The 21,398-nt window shown below is 41.0% G+C and overlaps 1 protein-coding gene across 1 annotated transcript in view; it reads right to left on the bottom strand.

The window, feature by feature from the left end:
• The window catches only part of LOC106091771 (spondin-1), a 246,042-nt gene that overhangs the window by 13,790 nt on the left and 210,854 nt on the right, over positions 1-21,398 (bottom strand). Inside the window, exon 4 of the mRNA XM_059369134.1 lies at positions 12,326-12,555. Coding sequence (XP_059225117.1) covers positions 12,326-12,555 — 230 coding nt within the window. The remainder of the gene's footprint in view (positions 1-12,325; positions 12,556-21,398) is intronic.

Below are 21,398 nucleotides of genomic sequence, written 5' to 3'. Positions count from 1 at the left end.
GTTCCTGTCCGGGTCAGCAGAGACGTAGGATCTCCCTTCTGGGCAGCCGTTTCTTCTGTAATCGGGGTGAACTTTCGAACGTACCTCTGGTATCTCTCCTGAGGTTGAGGGAACAGGATGGTTCCGAAGGTGGGTTGACACAGGCTCCGCCGTAGGTGGTTGACACAGGCTCTGGCGTAGGTGGGTTCGTGCTTGCGTAGCGAAGGGCAGTTCTTCACCTTAAGCTCGGGTTTTCTCCCCTCCTCCCGTCTGTTGCCTTTTTATATGGGGGTATACTAATTTCGTCATTCTGTTTGTAACACCTCGAAATATGCGTCTAAGACCCCATAAAGTATACATATTCTTGTTCGTCATAACATTTTAAGTAGATCTACCCATGTCCGTCCGTTCGTATGTCTGTCGAAAGCACGCTAACTTTCGAAAGAGTAAAGCTAGGCGATTAAAATTTTGCACAAATACTTTATATCAGTGTAGGTCGGTTGGGATTGTAAATGGGCCAAATAGATCCATGTTTCGATATAGCTGCCATATAAACCGATCTTAGGTCTTGACTTATTGAGCCTTTAGAGGGCGCAACTCTCTTCCGATTGGACTGCAATTATGCACATGGTGTTTCGGTATCACTTTCAACAACTGTATGGTTCATTACCTGGTAAAGCTGCCACATAAACCATCTTGACTTCTTGAGCCGCTAGAGGGCGCAATTCTCATCCGATTTAAGTGAAATTTTGAATAAGGTGTTTCGTTATCACTTTCAAACAACTGTGCTTAGTATGGTGGAAACCGGTTCATAACCTGTTATAGCTGCCATATCAACCGATCTTGGGTCTTGACTTCTTGAGCTTCAAGATGGCGCAATTCTCATCCGATTGGACTGAAATTTGCATGAGGTGTTTCATTATGACTTAGTATGGCGGAAATCGTTTCATAACCTGATATAGCTGCCATATCAACCGATCTTAGGTCTTGACGTCTTGAGCCCCTAGAGAGCGCAATTCTCTACCGATTGGACTGCAATTATGCACGTAGTGTTTCGGTACCACTTTCAACAACTGTGTTAAGTATGGCTCAAATCGGTTCTTAACCTGGTATAGCCGCCATATAAACCGATCTTGGATTTTGACTTCTTGAGCCACTAGAGGGCGCAATTCTCTTCCGATTGAACTGCAATTATGCACGTGGTGTTTCGGTACCACTTTCAACAACTGTGCTAAGTATGATGGAAATCGGTTCATAACCTGATATATCTGCCATATCATCCGATCATGAGTCTTGACTTCTTGAGCCTCTAGAGGGCGCAATTCTCATCCGACCTTCAACATACGTGTCCAATATGGTCTGAATCGATCTATAGCTCGATACAGCTTCCATATAAATCGATCTTCCGATTTAGCTTTTTGAGCCTCCAACGTCTCATCATCTTCCCCACATGCTATCACTTGCCGCACCGATTTTACATAAACGAGATCGTAGTTCTATGTGTCCCGTTATGCTGCCCATAGCTATACTGACCTCCTTCTTACTTCCTTTCAGTAATAGCCTCGTCTTCTCACGATGTGGATCCCCCATAGGATTTTCGCCGTCCTACCGACCGTTTTGCTTTTCCATAATGTAGCATGTTCATTCGTCGCCCACTCTCTTAACTCGGACTGCGTCGACCCGAATGGCTTCGGGTTAACTAAGTTTCGATGGTAGTACTCTGGCCTTCACCGCCAAAACGTCCGCCCTTTCATTTCCCCTTACTTCGCTTCGGCCCGACACCCAAACGATGCGGATTTTGCCATCCTCAGAGAAGGCGTTAATAAAAATGGAAAAAAGTTGGGAACTACAACTTTTAAATAGTCAGCAACTTTATCTATCTCGGCACCGCCGTAACCGAAACAAATGACACCAGGTTTGAAATAAACCAAGGATAATATTGGCTTACAGATGCGTCTTTGGATAGAGCAAGCAGCTGAGGAAAAAAGTCACCTTTCGATAGATGTTGTATGGCTCCAACGCATATGTTCTTGTGAAACCAGTTGAGGCAGTACTTGGAGTGTTTGAGTGAAAGATCCACCGTAAAACATATAGACCGGTCTACGTAAATGGAGAATATAGGCATCGTATTGACCAAGAGCTGTATGACGACCAAAGCATTGTTAAACGCATCATAACACAACAGCTGCGTTGGCTTTTTTATGTTGTAGGAATGAATGAAGAAGCTCCAGCGAAGGAGTCTTTTGTAGGCGACCACATAGAATACGGCAAAGGGCAATACCATAACTTCGATGGAGTGACCAAGTGGAGAAAGACATCTCGAAACCAGGTGTCAGAGATTGGAGAAGGAGAGCAGAAGGTCGTGCCTTTTGGAAATCATTTCTATATTCGGCTAGAGAAACAATGGTTCTGTAATGGCCAACTAAAGTAAGGTAAGCGTAAAGTTCGGATGTGGGCTATGGCGGAATATATCTGAAGCTCTCCCAATTAGATGTCGAAAAGCCTAACATAAGTCAATGTGTCAAATTTCAGTGAAATTATATATAAATGAGCCTTTTATGGGGCCAAGACTTTAAATGGAGATATGGGTCTTTATGGCAGCTATATCCAAATCTGGATCGATCTGAGCCAAATTGGAGAAAATAGTCGAATGGCCTAACACAACTCACTGTCCCAAATTTCGGCGATATCGAACATAAAATGGGTCTTTTATGGGCTCAAAGCCTTATATCGAGAGATCGGCCTATATGACAGCTATATTCAAATCTGAACCGATCTGGGCCAAATTGTAGCAGGTTATCGAAGGGCCTAACATAATTCACTGTCCCAAATTTCGGCGAAATCGGACAATAAATGCCCATTTTATGGGCCCAAGGTATTAAATCGGGAGATCGGTCTATATGGCAGCTATATCCAAATCTGAGCCGATGTGGGCCGAAATGAGGAAAGATGTCGAAGGGCCTAACACAACTCACTGTCTCGATTTTCAGCAAAATCGGATATAAATGTGGCTTTTATTGGCCTAAGACCCTAAATCGGCGGATCGGTCTATATGGGGGCTATATCAAGATATAGTCCAATATAGCCCATCTTCGAAATTAACCTGCTTATGGACAAAAAAAGAATCTGTACAAAGTTTCAGCTCAATATCTCTATTTTTAAAGACTGTAGCGTGATTTCAATAGACAGGCGGACAGACAGACGGACAGACAGAAGAAACGGACAGACAGACGGACAGACAGACGGACAGACAGACGGACAAACAGACGGACAGACAGACGGACAGACAGACGGACATGTCTTGATCGTCTTAGGTTTTTACGCTGATCAAGATTTTGACGCTGATCAAGAACATCTACTAACATCTACTTTATTGGGTCGGAAATGGCTATTTCGTTGTGTTGCAAACGGAATAACAAAATGAATATACACCCACCCTTCGGTGGTGGGTATAACAAGCACCAAGGTCCTTCAAAATTGGTTCAGAATTGGATATATTGGGTTGACCAAAAAGTAATTGCGGATTTTTTAAAAGAAAGTAAATGCATTTTTAATAAAACTTACAATGAACTTTAATCAAATATATAATTGCCATTTTGTTCGATAACCTTTTGCCATCTTCCTGACAAATTTAGTATTCCACCCTCATAGAACTTCTGGCCTTTATCTGCAAAAAAACTGAACCAAGTGCGATTTTATAGCCTCATCATTGCCGAAAGTTTTACCATTTAAGGAGTTCTGCAAAGATCGAAATAAATGGTAGTCTGATGGTGCAAGGTCAGGGCTATATGGTGGATGCATCAAAAGTTCCCAGCCAAGTTCACTTAGTTTTTGGCGAGTGATCAAAGATGTGTGCGGTCTAGCGTTGTCCTGGTGGAATATGACACCTTTACGATTGACCAATTCTGGTCGCTTCTCCTTGATGGCTGTATTCAATTTGTCCAATTGTTGACAGTAAACATCCGAATTAATCGTTTGGTTCCTTGAAAGCAGCTCAAAAAATACCACACCCTTCAAATCCCACCAAACAGACAGCATAACCTTCTTTTGGTGGATATCAGCCTTTGAAGTGGTTTGAGCTGGTTCACCATGCTTGGACCACGATCGTTTTCGACTAACGTTGTTGTAAACAATCCATTTTTCATCTCCAGTTATGATTCGTTTTAAAAACGGATCGAATTCATTGCGTTTAAGGTGCATATCACAAGCGTTGATTCGGTTTGTTAAATGAATTTCTTTCGATACATGTGGTACCCAAATATCAAGCTTTTTCACCAGTCCAAGACTTTTTATGTGATAATGAACGGTTGATTTTGGTATATTTAACTTTTCTCCTATCTCACGCTCAGTTACATGACGATCCAATTCGATTAATGCTTTGATTTGGTCATCATCAACTTCATTAGGCCAACCTGAACGTGGCTCATCTTTAAGTGAAAAATCTCCAGAACGGAATTTGCGAAACCAATTTTGACACTGTCTTCCTTTTAAAGCTTTATCACCATACACATCTCGTAACTTTTTAGCAACCTGCTCCGCGTTTTTTCCTTTACGGAAATAATAAAGTAAAATATGACGAAAATGCTCCTTTGTGGGCTCCATATTATAAATGTAAACAAAATTTCGCGCACTTTTTTTCTAAAGCAAGCTAAAAGTAACAGCTGATAACTGACAGAAGAAAGAATGCAATTACAGAGTCACAAGCCGTTGAGAAAATTTTGTCAACGCCGACTACATGAAAAATCCGCAATTACTTTTTGGGCAACCACATTGTTGTTATAGGGTAGGTGTAGGGTATTATATTGTCTGCTTCGTCCGACTTTTGCCCTTCCTTACTGCTTTTACAATTTCTCCAGTAAATGTTTGAAATGTTCAGCATTATTTACCATTGAAATAGTGTGCAACCTGTATATAACCCAAGACATAAATTTATTACCTTTGACTAACATCTTTGTTACCCCAATGGATATTTCTTCGATAATTTCACTAAATTACAGTCATGTAATGTGCAATTACAGCATTATTGCCGGAAATAGTTTCACCTTTTACATTGCTTCAATTTCCGTTTACCTCTCATTGAATGTTCTCAAATATTTGAATAGGGTTTAACGTACATATGTGTGTGTGTGTGTGTGTGTGTGTGAAGCTTTAAACAGTGCCAAAGGGGGAAGGAGGCACATCTATACGAGCATGTGTGTGTTCATTGCAACACTGTTATATCCAAATTCATACATATTCATGTTAATTTCCATTTGACATGTATCCTTGCAGCTAACATGTACACATGTATGGAAGTGTGTTCTCATGTGTGGGTGTTGGTGAATAAATATGTTTGTGCTGTTACACAAATGAAAGAGAATAACATATTGTAGCTGTGTGTGTGTGTGTGTGTGTCTACTTTGGTAAAGAACTCTTCATGTTGTGTGACCACAAAATGTGAAACATACACTCGCACTCAAGCATTCTTCTAACAGCTCACATTATTTAACTGTCAGTGTAACTCTAAGTTATGTTGGTTAGCGACTGCATTAGGTTGGGCGGCAAGGGTTTTTTAATTTGGTTTTCTTCTACTTCTTGGTGGTGGTGGCGGTGGCGGTGTTGTTGATGGGATATGCAGTTAAAGTTACATTGCAAAGCAAGTTTATTTGGTTGGACGTTTGGTCGGACAGTCATTCGATCTAGATTTCATTTGAATTTGTTGTTTCGGTTTTCTTGTTTCTTTTCCTTTTCACAAGCATTTCATGTGCATTAGTTCACATTGGAATGAAGGCAATAGAACTCAGTTCTTGTTGCTTTACAATTTTCTTTTTCTTTTTTTTTTTAATTTTCTCTTTTGGCATATGCTCGGAATATTGAATTGATTTGCTCAATTTTCTCCATATCTTTGCATTGTTGATGTGCAATGGCGTGTTGGCGTAATCCTCCAAGGGGTAACAAGGATTATTAAATTTCTGATTTGTTTCTTGTTTCGCCTTCTGTTTATTCTGCTGGCGGAGGTTGATATTAAATGAAAATATCGCTGATTGTTTTAATAATTTATGTGGAATCTTTTTGTTATTTGCAATGCATCAAAGATTCAGTCGATTAAGGACTTGTGATTTTGAAAACGATGGAAGGAGTTTCAAGATTAATTTCTTTTTTAGGGCATTTTATTTACGAATGAAATAGGTTTTAAATTTCATGAATTGTCTGGTATTGTATCTCCACCTAAGTCCCGGTATCTGATAGACGCGTAAGCCGGGCAATGACAAAGGAAGTGCTCCAAGATCTCATCATCTTCCCCGCATGTCCTACACTTTCTATCACTTGCCGCACCGATTTCACATAAGTGAGCTCGTAGTCCTGACCTTCTTCTTGCTTCTTTTCGGTAATAGCTTCGTCTTCTCACAATCTGGATCCCCCCATAGGATTTTCGCCGTCTTACCGACCGTTTGGCTGTTTTACAATGTTGCATGCGCATTTGTCGCCCACTCCCTTAACCCGAACTGCGTCGACCCGAAAGGCTTCGGGTTAACCAAGTTTATTGACGGCAGTCCTCTGGCCTTCACCGCAAAATCATCTGCCCTTGCATTTCCCCTTACTTCGTTATGGCCTGGCTCCCAAACAATGCGGATTTTGCCATCCTCAGAGAAGGCGTTAATCTCCTTCTTACACTGAAAGACTGATCGTGACCTTACCGTCCTGGTTGTTATTGCCCTTATGGCAATTTTACGGTCGGTAAAGATGTTCACACTCGATGTCCTCGCGTCCACACTATTTCGCGCCTTCCGTGATCGCCCGGATCTCCGCCTGCAGGACCATATTATGGCCAAAATTGCAAATTTTGCCCATGAACATTCCACTAAGGATCTGGGGCAAACTTCTCACATGTCAATGAGTGCAGTCCCATTCAAGTTTAAGCTCAATGATAAGGGGCCTCCTTTTTATAGCGGAGACTGAACGGCGTGCCGCAGTGCGACAACTCTTTGAAGAGAAGTTTTACATGGCATAGTACCTCACAAATGTTGCCAGCATTAGGAGGCGAACACCACCGCTGAAAATTTCTTCCGATGGTCTCGCCAGGATTCGAACCCATGCGTTTAGCGTTATAGGTGGACATGCCAACCTCTGCGCGACGGTGGCCTCCTATTGTGGTCAGTCAGTCTAAAACAGATCTCAGTCCCTGGGTACTTAATGCAAACGCCCAGGCCCAATCTGTCCTCTAGCCTTGATCCATCCGTGTAACACAATCTTCCATATGGCAATACTAGGGTTCCGTCAAACCAAGACTGTGCCGATGGCAGCAGTGCCTCGCATTCGACTTCAAGATTCGCCTCGATTATACCGCGATGGTATGAGCTGCTCCCATCCTCAATCTATTCGCCCATCACTTTAAGTCTCATGGCCGCAGTGGCTGCCTCACACTTAATCTGTATGTCAATGGGTCGGATATCTAGAATAGTCTTCAGTGCCATAGTGGGCGTGCGCTCCGCCTATGCCAAGACAACATGTCCTCTGAACCTGTTGTATGGTCCATATGTTGCACCTTTTCTCCATAGCAGTCCACCAAACTACTGAGGCGTAAGTAAGTATTGGTCTAATCACGCTCCTGTAGAGCCAGTGGATTATCCTCGGATTCAGGCCCCGTTTCGAGCCTACGATCCGTCTACATAGTGCCCAACATCTGTGAGACTTCTCAGTACGCTCCTGAATGTGACACTTCACATTCAGTTTCCTATCCAAGATCACACCTAAGTATTTGACCTTGTCAGATATCGATATCCTCTTATTGAGGAAACTTGGTGTGTTAAATTGTCCCTTCTTTGTCTTCTTCATGAACAGGCATATTTCATTCTTCTCTGGGTAAACATTGAGGCCTCTGGGTATAGCCCAGTCATATGGCATATGCAATACCCTGTTGGTCCTTCTGCATACCTGGTTCGGATTAGAAGCATTATAACATCGTCTGTATAAGAGACGGGCTCAAATCTCAAATAGGTCATTTATGGTGGTCGCCCATAGGAGTGGCGATAAAATGCCCCCTGTGGCGTGCCTTGTGCGACTCTCACCCTTATATTTATGCCATGGGACACACAATTTTTCCACCTGTTCCTTAGCATATGGTTTATCCAGTCTCTAAGGACCAGGTCCACCCGGTACTGTTTTAAGGATTGGATCAGTGTTTCGGTCCGCACATTGTTAAAAGCCCCCTCGATGTCAATGATTACCACCAGTGTGTACGTTTGGCATCGAAAGATTCTTCTATTTTATGCACAACCTCGTGCAGGGCAGTCTCCAACGACCTTCCCTTGACATTTGAACAGTACTTGGCGCAATAGTTAGAAGTTAGAACAAAATAATGTATGCAAAATGTCAGTCAACTCGCATAATTATGGCGCCCTCTAGAGGCTCAAGAAGTTAAGATCCGAGATCGGTTTATAAGGCAGCTATACAAAACATGGACCGATTTGACCCATTTGCAATAGCAACTGACCTGCACTAATAAGAAGTATTCATGCAAAATTTCAAACATCTAGCCTTACGCCTTTGAAAGTTAGCGTGCATTCGACAGACAGACGGACGGACGGACGGACGGACTGACGGACGAACTGACGGACGGACTGATGGACAGGCGGACGGAGTAAAGCGTTTCGCTTGAAATTTTGCACAAATACTTCTAATTAGTGTAGGTCAGTTGAGATTGTAAATAGGCCATATCGGACCATGTTTTGATATAGCTGCCATATAAACCGATCTTGGGTCTTGACTTCTTGAGCCTCTAGATGGCGCAATTCTTATTCGATTGAAATGAAATTTTGCACGACGTGTTTTGTTATGATATCCAACAACTGTGCTATGTATGGTTCAAATCGGTTCATAACCTGATATAGCTGCCATATAAACCGATCTTGGGTCTTGACTTCTTGAGCCTCTAGAGTGCGATATTCTTATCCGATTGGAATGAAATTTCGCACGACGTGTTTTGTTATGATATCCAACAACTGTGTCAAGTATGGGTCAAGTCGGTCCATAACCTGATATAGCTGCCATATAAACCGATCTTGGGTCTTGACTTCTTGAGCTTTTAGAGGGCGCAATTCTTATCCGATTTGAATGAATTTTGGCACGACGTGTTTTGTTATGATATCCAACAACTGATATAGCTGTCATATAAACCGATCTGGGATCTTGACTTCTTGAGCCTGTAGAGGTCGCAATTATTATCCGATTTGCCTGAAAATTTGTACGACAGATCCTCTCATGACCATCAACATACGTGTTTATTATGGTCTTAATCGGTCTATATCCCGATACAGCTCCCATATAAATCGATCTCTCTATTTTACTTCTTAAGGTCCCAAAGGGCGCAATTCTTATTCGAATTGGCTGACATTTTACACAGGTCTCCAACATACAATTTAATTGTGGTCCAAACCGGACCATATCTTGATATCGCTCTAACAGCAGAGCAAATCTTTTCTTATATCCTTTTTTGCCTAAGAAGAGATGCCGGGAAAATAACTCGAAAAATGCGATCCATGGTGTAGGGTACATAAGATTCGGCCCGGCCGAACTAAGTACGCTTTTACTTGTTATACCCACCACCGAAGGATAGGGGTATATTCATTTTGTCATTCCGTTTGCAACACATCGAAATATCCATTTCCGACCCTATAAAGTATATATATTCTTGATCAGCGTGAAAATCTAAGACGATCTAGACATGTCCGTCCGTCTGTCCGTCTGTCTGTTGAAATCACGCTACAGCCTTTAAAAATAGAGATATTGAGCTGAAATTTTGCACAGATTCTTTTTTTGTCCATAAGCAGGTTAAGTTCGAAGATGGGCTATATCGGACTATATCTGGATATAGCCCCCATATAAACCGATCCTCCGATTTAGGGTCTTAGGCCCATAAAAGCCATATTTATTATCCGATTTTCCTGAAATTTGGAACAATGAGTTGTGTTAAGCCCTTCGACGTCTTTCTTCAATTGGATCCAGATCGGTTCAGATTAGGATATAGCTCCCATATAGACCGATCCTCCGATTTATGGTCTAAGGCCCATAAAAGCCACATTTATTATTCGATTTCGCTGAAATTTGGGACAGTGAGTTGTGTTAGGTCTTTCGACTTTTCTGTTAATTTGGCTCAGATCGGTTCAGATTTGGATATAGCTGCCATATAGACCGATCCTCCGGTTTAGGGTCTTAGGCCCACAAAAGCCACATTTATTATCCGATTTTGATGAAATTCGGGACAATGAATTGTGTAAGGCCCGTCGACATCCTACGTTAATTTGGCTCAGATCGGTTCAGATTTGGATATAGCTGCCATATAGACCGATCCTCCGATTTATGGTGTTAGGTCCATAAAAGCCACATTTATTGTCCGATTTTGCTGAAATTTGGGACAGTGAGTTGTGTTAGGCCCTTCGACGTCTTTCTTCAATTTGGTCCAGATCGGTTCAGATTTGGATATAGCTGCCATATAGACCGATTTCTTGATTTATTGTTTTGGGCCCATAAAATGCTCATTTATTGTCCGATGTCGCCGAAATTTAAGACAGTGAGTTAAGTTAAGCCCCTTGACATACTTCTGCAATATCGCACAGATCGGTCCAGAGTTGGATATAGCTGCCATATAGACCGATATCTAGATTTTAGGTTTTGGGGCCATAAAAACGCATTTATTGTCCGATGTCGCTGAAATTTGAGAAAGTGAGTTTGGTTAGGCTCTTCGACGTCCTTTTTCAATTTGGCCCAGATCGGTCCATATTTCAATATAGCTGTCATATAGACCGATCTCTCGATCTAAGGTTTTGGGCCCATAAAAGAGTTATTTATTGTCCGAAATTTGGGACAGTGCTTTGTGTTAGGCTCTTCGACACTTTTATGCAACAAGATTTGGATATAGCTGCCATGTAAACCGATATCTCGATTTAAAGTCTTGGCCCCATAAAAGGCGCATTTATAATCCGATTTCACTGAAATTTGACACAGTGACTTATGTCAGGCTTTTCGACATCCGTGTCGTATATGGTTCAGATCGGTTTATTTTTAGATATTGCTAGTGTACTTATTATTATTTAGTCCAAATCGGAACATAATTTGATATAACTGATATGGGACATAAGGTATGAAATTTTCACCGAATTTTGATGAAAGGAGGTTTACATATTTACCCAAGGTGGTGGGTATCCAAAGTTCGGCCCGGCCGAACTTAACGCCTTTTTACTTGTTTTTTCTTTCACTTTAAGTCTTCATATATAAAGTTTTTTTACCTAAACTGTTTTGAGTTTTTTTGTATTATTTGCACTAAAAACACCAGATAAAATTGTGCTTATATTGATTTATTTAAATTAACTTCACAAAACACACATCACAGTCAACCTTAAATTATATTCTAGTGTCTATAATAAATTATTATTGATTATTTATTTAACATTTTATAATATTTGATTGTTTCTTTATTGAAAACTTCCACAAATCATCTCACAAAATTGAACAACAGCCCCCACTGGTGTAGACTACAGCTGCAGGACGTGGGGCTGCGGTGCCCACAACAACGGAGGCCTGAGGTTGACCCACCACAACGGTGGATTGGGGAGCGGGCATTCCAACTACAAGTGCGGGCGGTGGTGCCATACCACCCACAACAACAACTCCAGGTGGTGGTGGAGGACGACCACCAACATTGATATTGACTCCCACACCTACGCCGGGTCTGGGTGGAGGACCCCAACCCGGTCCTGGCGGTCCAGGTCGACCATAGTAGGGTGGTGGGGGACCTCCACCATATCCAACACGTCCCTGACCACCGCGGCCAGGAGGAGGCATATCCAAATCTTATAACTCGGCTAAACGAACTTTTGGCGACCACACCAACGTTTGACTCTCTGCAGGCAACTTTTTCAACTAAACTAAAATTTCCAGGGAAACTCTATGTCAAATGACCACTCAAACTGACAGTGAATAATTTGGTGATAAGAAGTGATAAAAATTTTTAAAATCTCTTTGGTGTAATTACAAATCAATCAACGTATAGGGAAATTGTGTTTGTAGAAAAAAATGCGAAATACACGCATTTAAGGGGTATCTATTCAGCGACAACGCTACCTAAACGCTAATATGTTTTTTTTTTTAATTTATCTTATCATTTAAACCTAGGCTTCTACCGGCTAACCAGCACGGTACTTCCCAAAAAGTTTTTTTTATCATATATCGACATATTCAACAGACAGATATCAATGAGTGTACTACATTTTTTAAATTTTACTCAATTGCTTATCTTCACTCACTTTGCCAATGGTCGTAGTGACCAGTGTTGTTAAGTTTCGAAATTTCGAAATTTTTTCATACTTACATTGGATTCATTTTCTCCAATAACTTTGAGCGTATGCGATCTCTTTCTGTCGCCCTTGTGGGCTGTGCTGCTATCTCATTTTGTCTCTCACGTTCTATGCTCGCCGACAGTTCGTTATTCATTTCGACATGATTGTGTTCCATTTCCAGATGCGTTTGTGTCTTGACGGTTTCGTATTTGCGATCATCTTCGGCAAAATTGAAAACTTCACTGAGTTCGTATTCTTTGAGCTAAAAAATAAAGCAGAAACAGAAATAAAATCAGAGAATTATCTTTTTTTTATACCCACCATCGAAGGATGGGGGTATATTCATTTTGTCATTCCGTTTGCAACACATCGAAATATCCATTTCCGACCCTATAAAGTATATATATTCTTGATCAGCGTAAAAATCTAAGACGATCTAGACATGTCCGTCCGTCTGTCCGTCTGTCCGTCTTTCTGTTGAAATCACGCTACAGTCTTTAAAAATAGAGATATTGAGCTGAAATTTTGCACAGATTCTTTTTTTGTCCATAAGCAGGTTAAGATCGAAGATGGGCTATATCGGACTATATCTTGATATAGCCCCCATATAGACCGATCCGCCGATTTAGGGTCTTAGGCCAATAAAAGCCACACTTATTATCCGATTTTGCCAAAATTTGGGATAGTAAGTTGTGTTAGGCCCTTCGACATCTTCTGTCAATTTGGCCCAAATCGGTTCAGATTTGGATATAGCTGCCATATAGACCGATCCTCCGATTTAGGGTCTAAGGCCCATAAAAGCCACATTTATTATCCGATTTTGCTGAAATTTGGGACAGTGAGTTGTGTTAGGTCCTTCGACTTCCTCCGTTAATTTGGCCCAGATCGGTCCAGATTTGGATATAGCTGCCATATAGACCGATCCTCCGATTTGAGGTTTTAGGCCCACAAAAGCCACATTTATTATCCGATTTTGATGAAATTCGGGACAGTGAATTGTGTAAGGCCCGTCGACATCCTACGTTAATTTGGCTCAGATCGTATCAGATTTGGATATAGCTGCCATATAGACCGATCCTCCAATTGAGGGTCTAAGGCCCATAAAAGCCACATTTATAAACCGATTTTGCTGAAATTTGGGACAGTGAGTTGTGTTAGGCCGTTCGACTTCCTCCGTCAATTTGGCTCAGATCGGTCCAGATTTGGATATAGCTGCCATATAGACCGATCTTCCGATTTATGGTGTTAGGCCCATAAAACCCACATTTATTATCCGATTTCGCTAAAATTTGAGACAATGAGTTGTGTTAGCCCCTTCGACATCTTTCTTCAATTTGGTTCAGATCGGTTCAGATTTGGATATAGCTGCCATATAGACCGATTTCTTGATTTATGGTTTTGGGCCCATAAAATGCTCATTTATTGTCCGATGTTGCCGAAATATGAGACAGTGAGTTGTGTTAGGCCCTTCGACATCCTTCGTCAATTTGGCTCAGATCGGTCCAGATTTGGATATAGCTGCCATATAGACCGATATCTCGATTTAAAGTCTTGGCCCCATAAAAGGCGCATTTATTGTCCGATTTTGCCAAAATTTGGGACAGTGCTTTGTATTAGCCTCTTCGACATTTTTATGCAACTTGTCCCAAATCGGTCCAGATTTGGATATAGCTGCAATGTAGAGCAATATCTCTATTTAAAGTCTTGGCCCCATAAAAGGCGCATTTATAATCCGATTTCACTGAAGTTTGACACAGTGTCTTACATTAGGCTTTTCGACATCCGTGTCGTATATAGTTCAGATCGGTTTATTTTTAGATTTAGCTAGTATACTTATTAGTATTTGGTCCAAATCGGAACCTATTTTGATATAACTGATATGGGACATAAGGTATGAAATTTTCACCGAATTTTGATGAAAGGTGGTTTACATATATACCCGAGGTGGTGGGTATCCAAAGTTCGGCCCGGCCGAACTTAACGCTTTTTTACTTGTTCATAATTGAAGTAGAAACAAATTTTTATGAAAGTTTCTACGATCAAATTTTTAAGATCAGATTTCGATAAAAAAAAAAACAAGTAAGAGCGTGCTAAGTTCGGCGGGGCCGAATCTAATATACCCTCCACCATGGTCGCATCAGTCGAGTTCTTTGTGCAGTATCTCTTTTTAGGCAAACAAAGAAAATTAAATAAGAATATGTTATTAGTTAATATTTCAGTCCGTTCGGATAAAAATTGCGCCTTGTAGGGGCTCAAGAAGCAAAATCTGGAGATCGGTTTATATGGAAGCTGTATCAAGCCATTGATCGATTCAGACCATATTAGACACTTATGTACAAAATTTCTTCCAAATCGTATGAGAATTGTGCCCACTAGAGGCTCAAGAAATCAAGATCCCATATGGGTTTATATGGCAGCTATATAAGGTTATGTACCGATTCCAAAATGTACACTTTGGACAAGTGTCGGGTGAACCGGTGAAGGAATTGGTGCCATTTGGATTAGGGGTAAAGTTGCACAAGGCACACCTGTCCGTCCGTCCATCCGTCTGTCTGTTGAAATCACGCTACAGTCTTTAACATGTAAAGGCGTGCTTAGTTCGACATAGCCATATTGGTCCATCTGACCGTCCGTCTGTCCGTCCGTCTGTCTGCTGAAATCACGCTACAGTCTTTAACAAGTAAAAGCGTGATAAGTTTGGCCGGACCGAATCTTGGGAACCCACCTCCATGGTGGTGGAGCAAAATTTCAGCCACGTGCAAAATTTCAGCCAAATCGGACAAAAATTGCGGCTTGTAAGCCCTCAAGAAGTCAAATCGGGAAATTACTTTATATGGGAGCTATATCTGGTTATATACCAATTTGGACGGTACTTGGTACTTGGGGGCTCTATTGTTAAAAGTCACATTGGAACACCGCATGCAACATTTCAGCCAAATCGGCAGTTTCCAGGGTCTCAAGAAGTCAAGTCGTTAGATCGGTTTATATGGGAGCTATATCAAGTTACAGACCGATTCGGACGGTAGTTGTTGGAAGTCATAACAGAACACTAAGTGCTAAATTTCAGCCAAATCGGATGAACATTGAGGTTTCCCGGGGCTCAAGAAGTAAAATCGGGAGATCGGTTTATATGGGAGCTATATCAGGCTCTTGACCGATTTGGACGGTACTCGGCACAGTTGTTGGAAGTCATAACAGAACACTATGTGGAAAATTTCAGCTAAATCGGATTCCAGTTGTTCAAGAAGTCAAATCGGGAGATCGATTTATATGGGAGCTATACATAAATCTGAACCGATATGGCCCATTCCAAGAGAAGTTCAAGCAGCTAAATTCACATGTTTAACCCCTATCGTAATTTCGACAGACGGACGGACATGGCTTGATCGATTCAGAATGTCGAGACGATCCAGAATATATATATACTTTAAGGGGTTCCAGGTCAATATTTCGAGGTGTTACAAACGGAATGGCTAGATTAGTATGCCCCCACCCTATTGTGGTGGGTATAACAAGTAAAAAGAAGTTAAGTTCGGCCGGGCCGTACTTTGGATACCCACCACCTCGGGGATATATATAAACAACCTATCGTCAGAATCCGGTGAAAAATGCTTAATTGATGACCACATAGCAGCTTTATTGAAATATGGTCCGATTTGGACCAAATTCGACGTGGCTATTGAGTGGTCTTTTATGTTAAAGTCATTGATCGGTCTATATGACAGCTAAATCCAAATTTGGACCGATCTGGGCCAAATAGAAGAAAGATGTCGAAGTGCCACAACTGATTGTCCCAAATTTCGGCAGTTGTGGATATGACAGCTATATCCAAATATGAACCGATCTGATCCAAATTGTAAAAGAATATTGAAGAGCCTAACAGAACTCACTGTGCAAAATTTCGGCGAAATCGGACAATAAATGGGCATTGTATGGTCCCAGAACCTTAAATCGAGAGATCGGTCTATATGCCAGCTATATCCAAATCTGAACGGATTTGGACTAAATTGAAGAAGAATGTCAAAGGGCCTAACACAACTCACTGTCCGAAATTTCAGCAAAATCGAATAATAAATGTGGCTTTTATGGGCCTTAGACCTTCAATCGACGGATCGCTCTATATGGGGGCTATATTAAGATATAGTCCGATATAGCCCATCTTCGAACTTAACCTGTTTATGGACAAAAAAAAAGAGTCTCAAGACTTCAACATCGTATGTTTTGCTTGTTGCCGTTGCTGGAAATGTGAAAGTGAGCCTAGTCATTTGAAAAGCCTGCCGCGTCTTCCGCAGGTTGTCAATCAGTATTTCACATGAGTTTGACGGGCAACAAAATCGCGTTCATTGAACTCTTGCACAGTAAACAATTTATAGAGATGTAAGAGGTCCCGATGGGGGATTCGTCGAACAGTGATGTCAGAAAGTCACATAGCAGCTGCGTGTTTGCGAATCGAACGCCGGGGAGAATGCACAACTGACTGTCCCATTTCTGGGTTTAGCGACACTTCCACACTCCCGAAATGAGCCAACCCACGACAGAATCGAATAACGACCAGGAACGAGTCTGTGAGGAGGAGTTTCAAGGCGAGCGGGAACTACGTTGCGAAGCAACAAGTGAGCGATTGTTAGAACTGAAGCTTTCGACGATGAAAGCCCTTTCCTCCCTAGACCAGGGCATGATGTTAACTGACTGACCATTCGTGACAACTCTCGACCCCCTCACTCACTCACTCACCTCTCGGGAGTTTTTATACCCTACCCCACCACTGTGGGACAGGGTATTATAAGTTTGTGCATTTGTTTGCAACGCTAGGAAGGAGAAGAGCTAGACCCATTGATAAGTATACCGATCGACTCAGAATAACTTTCTGATTCGATTTAGCCAATGTCCGTCTGTGAGTCCATGTATACTCGTAATCAAAGTGCAGGTCGTATTTGTTGTCTGATTGTCACGAAATTTTGCACATGTCACTTTTTTTGCCCAAGGACAAATGCTATTGATTTTGATAAATAAATCGGTTCAGATTTAGATATAGCTCCCATATATATCTTTCATCCGATATGGCTTTTTAAGGCTGTAGAAGACACAATTTTCGTTCAATCTTCACAAAATTTGGCATTAGGTATTTTATTTGAGGTCTACATATGTGTGCAAAATTTAATAAAAATCGGTTCAAATTTAGATATAGCTCCCATATATATCTTTCGTCCGATGTGGACTTTTATGGCTGTAGAAGCCACAGTTTTAGTCCGATCTTTAAAATATTATGCACGAGATGCTTTACTTGACGTCCTAATATGTGTGGGAAATTTCATGAAAATCGGTTCATATTTAGATATAGCTCCCATATATATCTTTCATCCGATATGGCCGTTTAAGGCTGTAGAAGTAACAATTGTTTACCGATCTTTACAAAATTTGACACGGGGTGTTTTTTTTGACGTCTCCATATGTGTAAAAAATTTAATAAAAATCGGTTCAGATTTAGATATAGCTTCCATATATATATTTCACCCGATTTGGGTTTTTAAGGCTGTAGAAGCCACAATTTAAGTCCGATCTTTACAAAATTTAGCATGAGGTGCTTTTTGTGACGTCTTCATATGTGTGCAAAATTTCATAGAAATCGGTTTAGATTTAGATATATCTCCCATATATATTGTTCATCCGATATGGTCTTTTAAGGCTGTAGAATCCACAATTTTCGGCCGATTTTACATTAGACGTTTAAATTGACGTTCCAATACGTGCGCAAAATTTTTCGTTGAAATCAGTCCTAATTTAAATATAGCTCCAATGTGTATATTTCATCCGATATGGTGGGTATCCAAACCTTTTTACTTGTTGAAGGCCGATGGTCTAGGCTAGTTAAAGGCTTGCGAAGATGAATTGGGATAGGTCTTGTCCCTTAGACTCGAATCAGGTGTCTTCGTCAAAACTCCATGCAGACCTGTTTCCTGTCTGCTAGTGGACCCTGGCCTGATCAATTGATTAAATAAGCTTTTCCCCGACTGTTATGAAATTTTCAGGCTAAATTTCAACAAAATATGCAAATAAATACCATTTTAATTTAATTTATAGTACACAGTCAATTTAAATTCTCCTTTGTCAATTAGCCATTCCAAAATTGTTTGGAAATGAGATATTTATTATCAAAAGCTATTGAATGCCTCCTTTTTGTGTTATTAAACAAATTGTTCGTCCTATCAGGAAAAGATGGCACATATATTTTTATATTTCCTTATTTTCCCTATCTAATCTTCCATTGAGAACTGCTATTGCAAGGGAATCCTTTTATTGATATCTTGAAATACACGAAAAGAATACAGCCAAGCACCCAAGTTCTCTCTATTATGGCATTAAAATTCATAATCCTATTCATGTTCGTATTACTGTGAAAATTCCTTTTGTAAATTTGCAGCTTATTTTCATTCCTTTGCTCCTTTGCCTTTGCCTTTGGTTTAGTTGCGTGCCTTAAAAACAGACAACAGCAACAGATTCCGCATTGAGAAATGCCAACAAATGCTGAGATTTCTGAGATATCGTGTAGCCGGAACTGTTGTTCATTTTAAGGATAAAATGGAAATTTAGGTATGCCTGCAAACGAAAGGCGATAACAGATGGAAGCTTAATTTGATGCTGCCGCCATTGAGAAGCTTTGTTTGCTTGGAATGCAAAAGGAATGCCTGAGATGGGTACACGCAAAAAAAAAAGGAAAAAAGGTAAAGTCAAAATTTTGAAACTTTCAAACGAAATATGATGTCGGTTATGAAAGGCAAAAGTTGAGTGCTGATGATCTTTCAAACCCTACTAAAACTACAAAATTTTCCCAAGAAGATTCCATTAAGAAACAGGAGATACTATTCTCATAACAATGTGTGCAGTCCGATTAAAGATTAATTTGAATGATAAAGGGCCTCCTTTTTGATTCCGAGAAAGAAAACGGGGTGGCGCATAGCGGCACCACTTGGTAGAGAAATTTTATCATGTCAGGATACCTCACAAATGTTGCCAGCATTAGTATGGGGATATCCATCGCTGAAAAATTTTCTGATATAAAGGCCGGGATTTGAACCCAGGAGTTCAGTGTCATAGGCAGATATGCTAACCTCTGCGCCACGGTGTCCTCCCACATTAAGTTGGTCTAATCGGATGTCTCATATATATTTTCAAATCTGAACCCAATTTTAACCAAAGTTTGCTTCTGCACCAGAAAAGTGATACATGTAAAATTTTGTGATCATTGGATGAATACATGAACATACAGGTGGAATGACTAAATCGAAACAGAAACTCTTCTATCTCTTCATTTTTCTAACTCTGCATAAAATGCACCATATTACAATTCCTTGTACAACAGTAGTGAAGGGGGCTCACTATAGTATATGGTTAATATACCCTCTACCAATGGATGGGGGTCCGTCCGTCTGTCTGTTCGTCGAAAGTACGCTAACTTTCGAAGGAGTAAAGCTAGGCGTTGGGATTGTAGATGGGCCATATCGGTCCAAGTTCTGATATGGTTAGGTTAGATTGAAAAGAGGGTGCAGATATTAATCCGCCCCATGCCACTATGGACATACACCTAAGCCAGTAATCGGCTTGTTGTGCGCTCTAAAAACTATAGAGTAACCTCTAGAATGAAAATTTTAAGTGAGAAGTTCTGTGCTACTTACAACAACCTTAATTGTTTTCAATACCACTCTCCGAAGTTGGTTCATGTCTGGTATTGTGTTTCCAACTAATTGCCGGTATCTGTTAGACGCGAAAGCCGAGCAATGACAAAGGAAATGCTCCAACGTCTCATCATCCTCCCCGCATGCCCTACACATGTTATCACTTGCTGCACCGATTTTACATAAGTGAGCTCGTAGCCCTATGAGCCATGTTATGACACCAAAAGCTACACTGACCACCTTCTTACTACCTTTCAGTTGTAGCCTCGACTTCTCAAGATCTGGATCCCCCTATAGGATTTTCGCCGTCCTACCGACCGTTTCGCTATTCCACAATGTTGCATTCGTCGCCCACTCCCTTAATTCGGACTGCGTCGACCCGAAAGACTTCGGGTTAACCAAGTTTATTGACGGCAGTCCTCTGACCTTCATCGCCAAATCGTTTGCCCTTTCATTTCCCTTTACACCGTTATGGCCCGACACCCAAACGATGCAGATTTTGCCATCCTCACAGAAGGCAATTTTACTGTCCGTAAAGATGTTCAAACTCGACGTCCTCGCGTCAACACCACACCACCGCACGCATTCTGTGATTGCCCTGATCTCCGTCTGTGGGACCGTATTATGGTCAGGCAATCCAAAATAGATCTCAGTCTCTGGGTTCTCAATATAGACCCCAATTTCACTCTGTGCTCTAGATTTGACCCACCAGTGTAGCATTACCTTCCAGATGTCAATACCAGAGTTCCGTCAACCCAAGCATGTGGAGCGGGTAGTAGTGCCTCGTACTCAATCGAAGGATATCTTGAATAGTCTCCAGCTCCCCGATTGGGGTGATCTTCATCGCCCCGCCTATGCCAATACAATATGTATGAACCTATTGGGTTGCCCAAAAAGTAATTGCGGATTTTTTAAAAGAAAGTAAATGCATTTTTAATAAAACTTAGAATGAACTTTAATCAAATATACTTTTTTACACTTTTTTTCTAAAGGAAGCTAAAAGTAACAGCTGATAACTGACAGAAGAAAGAATGCAATTACAGAGTCACAAGCTATGAAAAAATTTGTCAGCGCCGATATAGTTACCATATAAACAGATCCGGGATCTTGCCCTTTTGAGGCTCTAGATCCTCTAGAAGGTGCAATTCCAGTCCTATGTGACTGAAATTTTCCATGTTTTGCTGTGATATTATTTTCAACAACTGTGCAAAGTATGGTTCAAATCGGTTCATAACCTGGTATAGCTGCCGATCTTGGATCTTGACTTCTTGAACTGCTAGAGGGCGCAATTCTCACCCGATTTGGCTGAAATTTTGCACCAAGCGTTTTGTTATGACTTCCAATAACAGTCTTAAGCATGGTGTAATTCGGTACATAACCTGATATAGCTGCCATATATACCGATCTGGGATGTTGACTTTTTGAGCCTCTA

The sequence above is a fragment of the Stomoxys calcitrans genome, chromosome 5, assembly GCF_963082655.1.
Source record: "Stomoxys calcitrans chromosome 5, idStoCalc2.1, whole genome shotgun sequence".
Taxonomy (NCBI): Eukaryota; Metazoa; Arthropoda; class Insecta; order Diptera; family Muscidae; genus Stomoxys; species Stomoxys calcitrans.
Note: the sequence above shows the minus strand (reverse complement) of the source record. Positions and strands in the feature narration are given on the sequence as shown.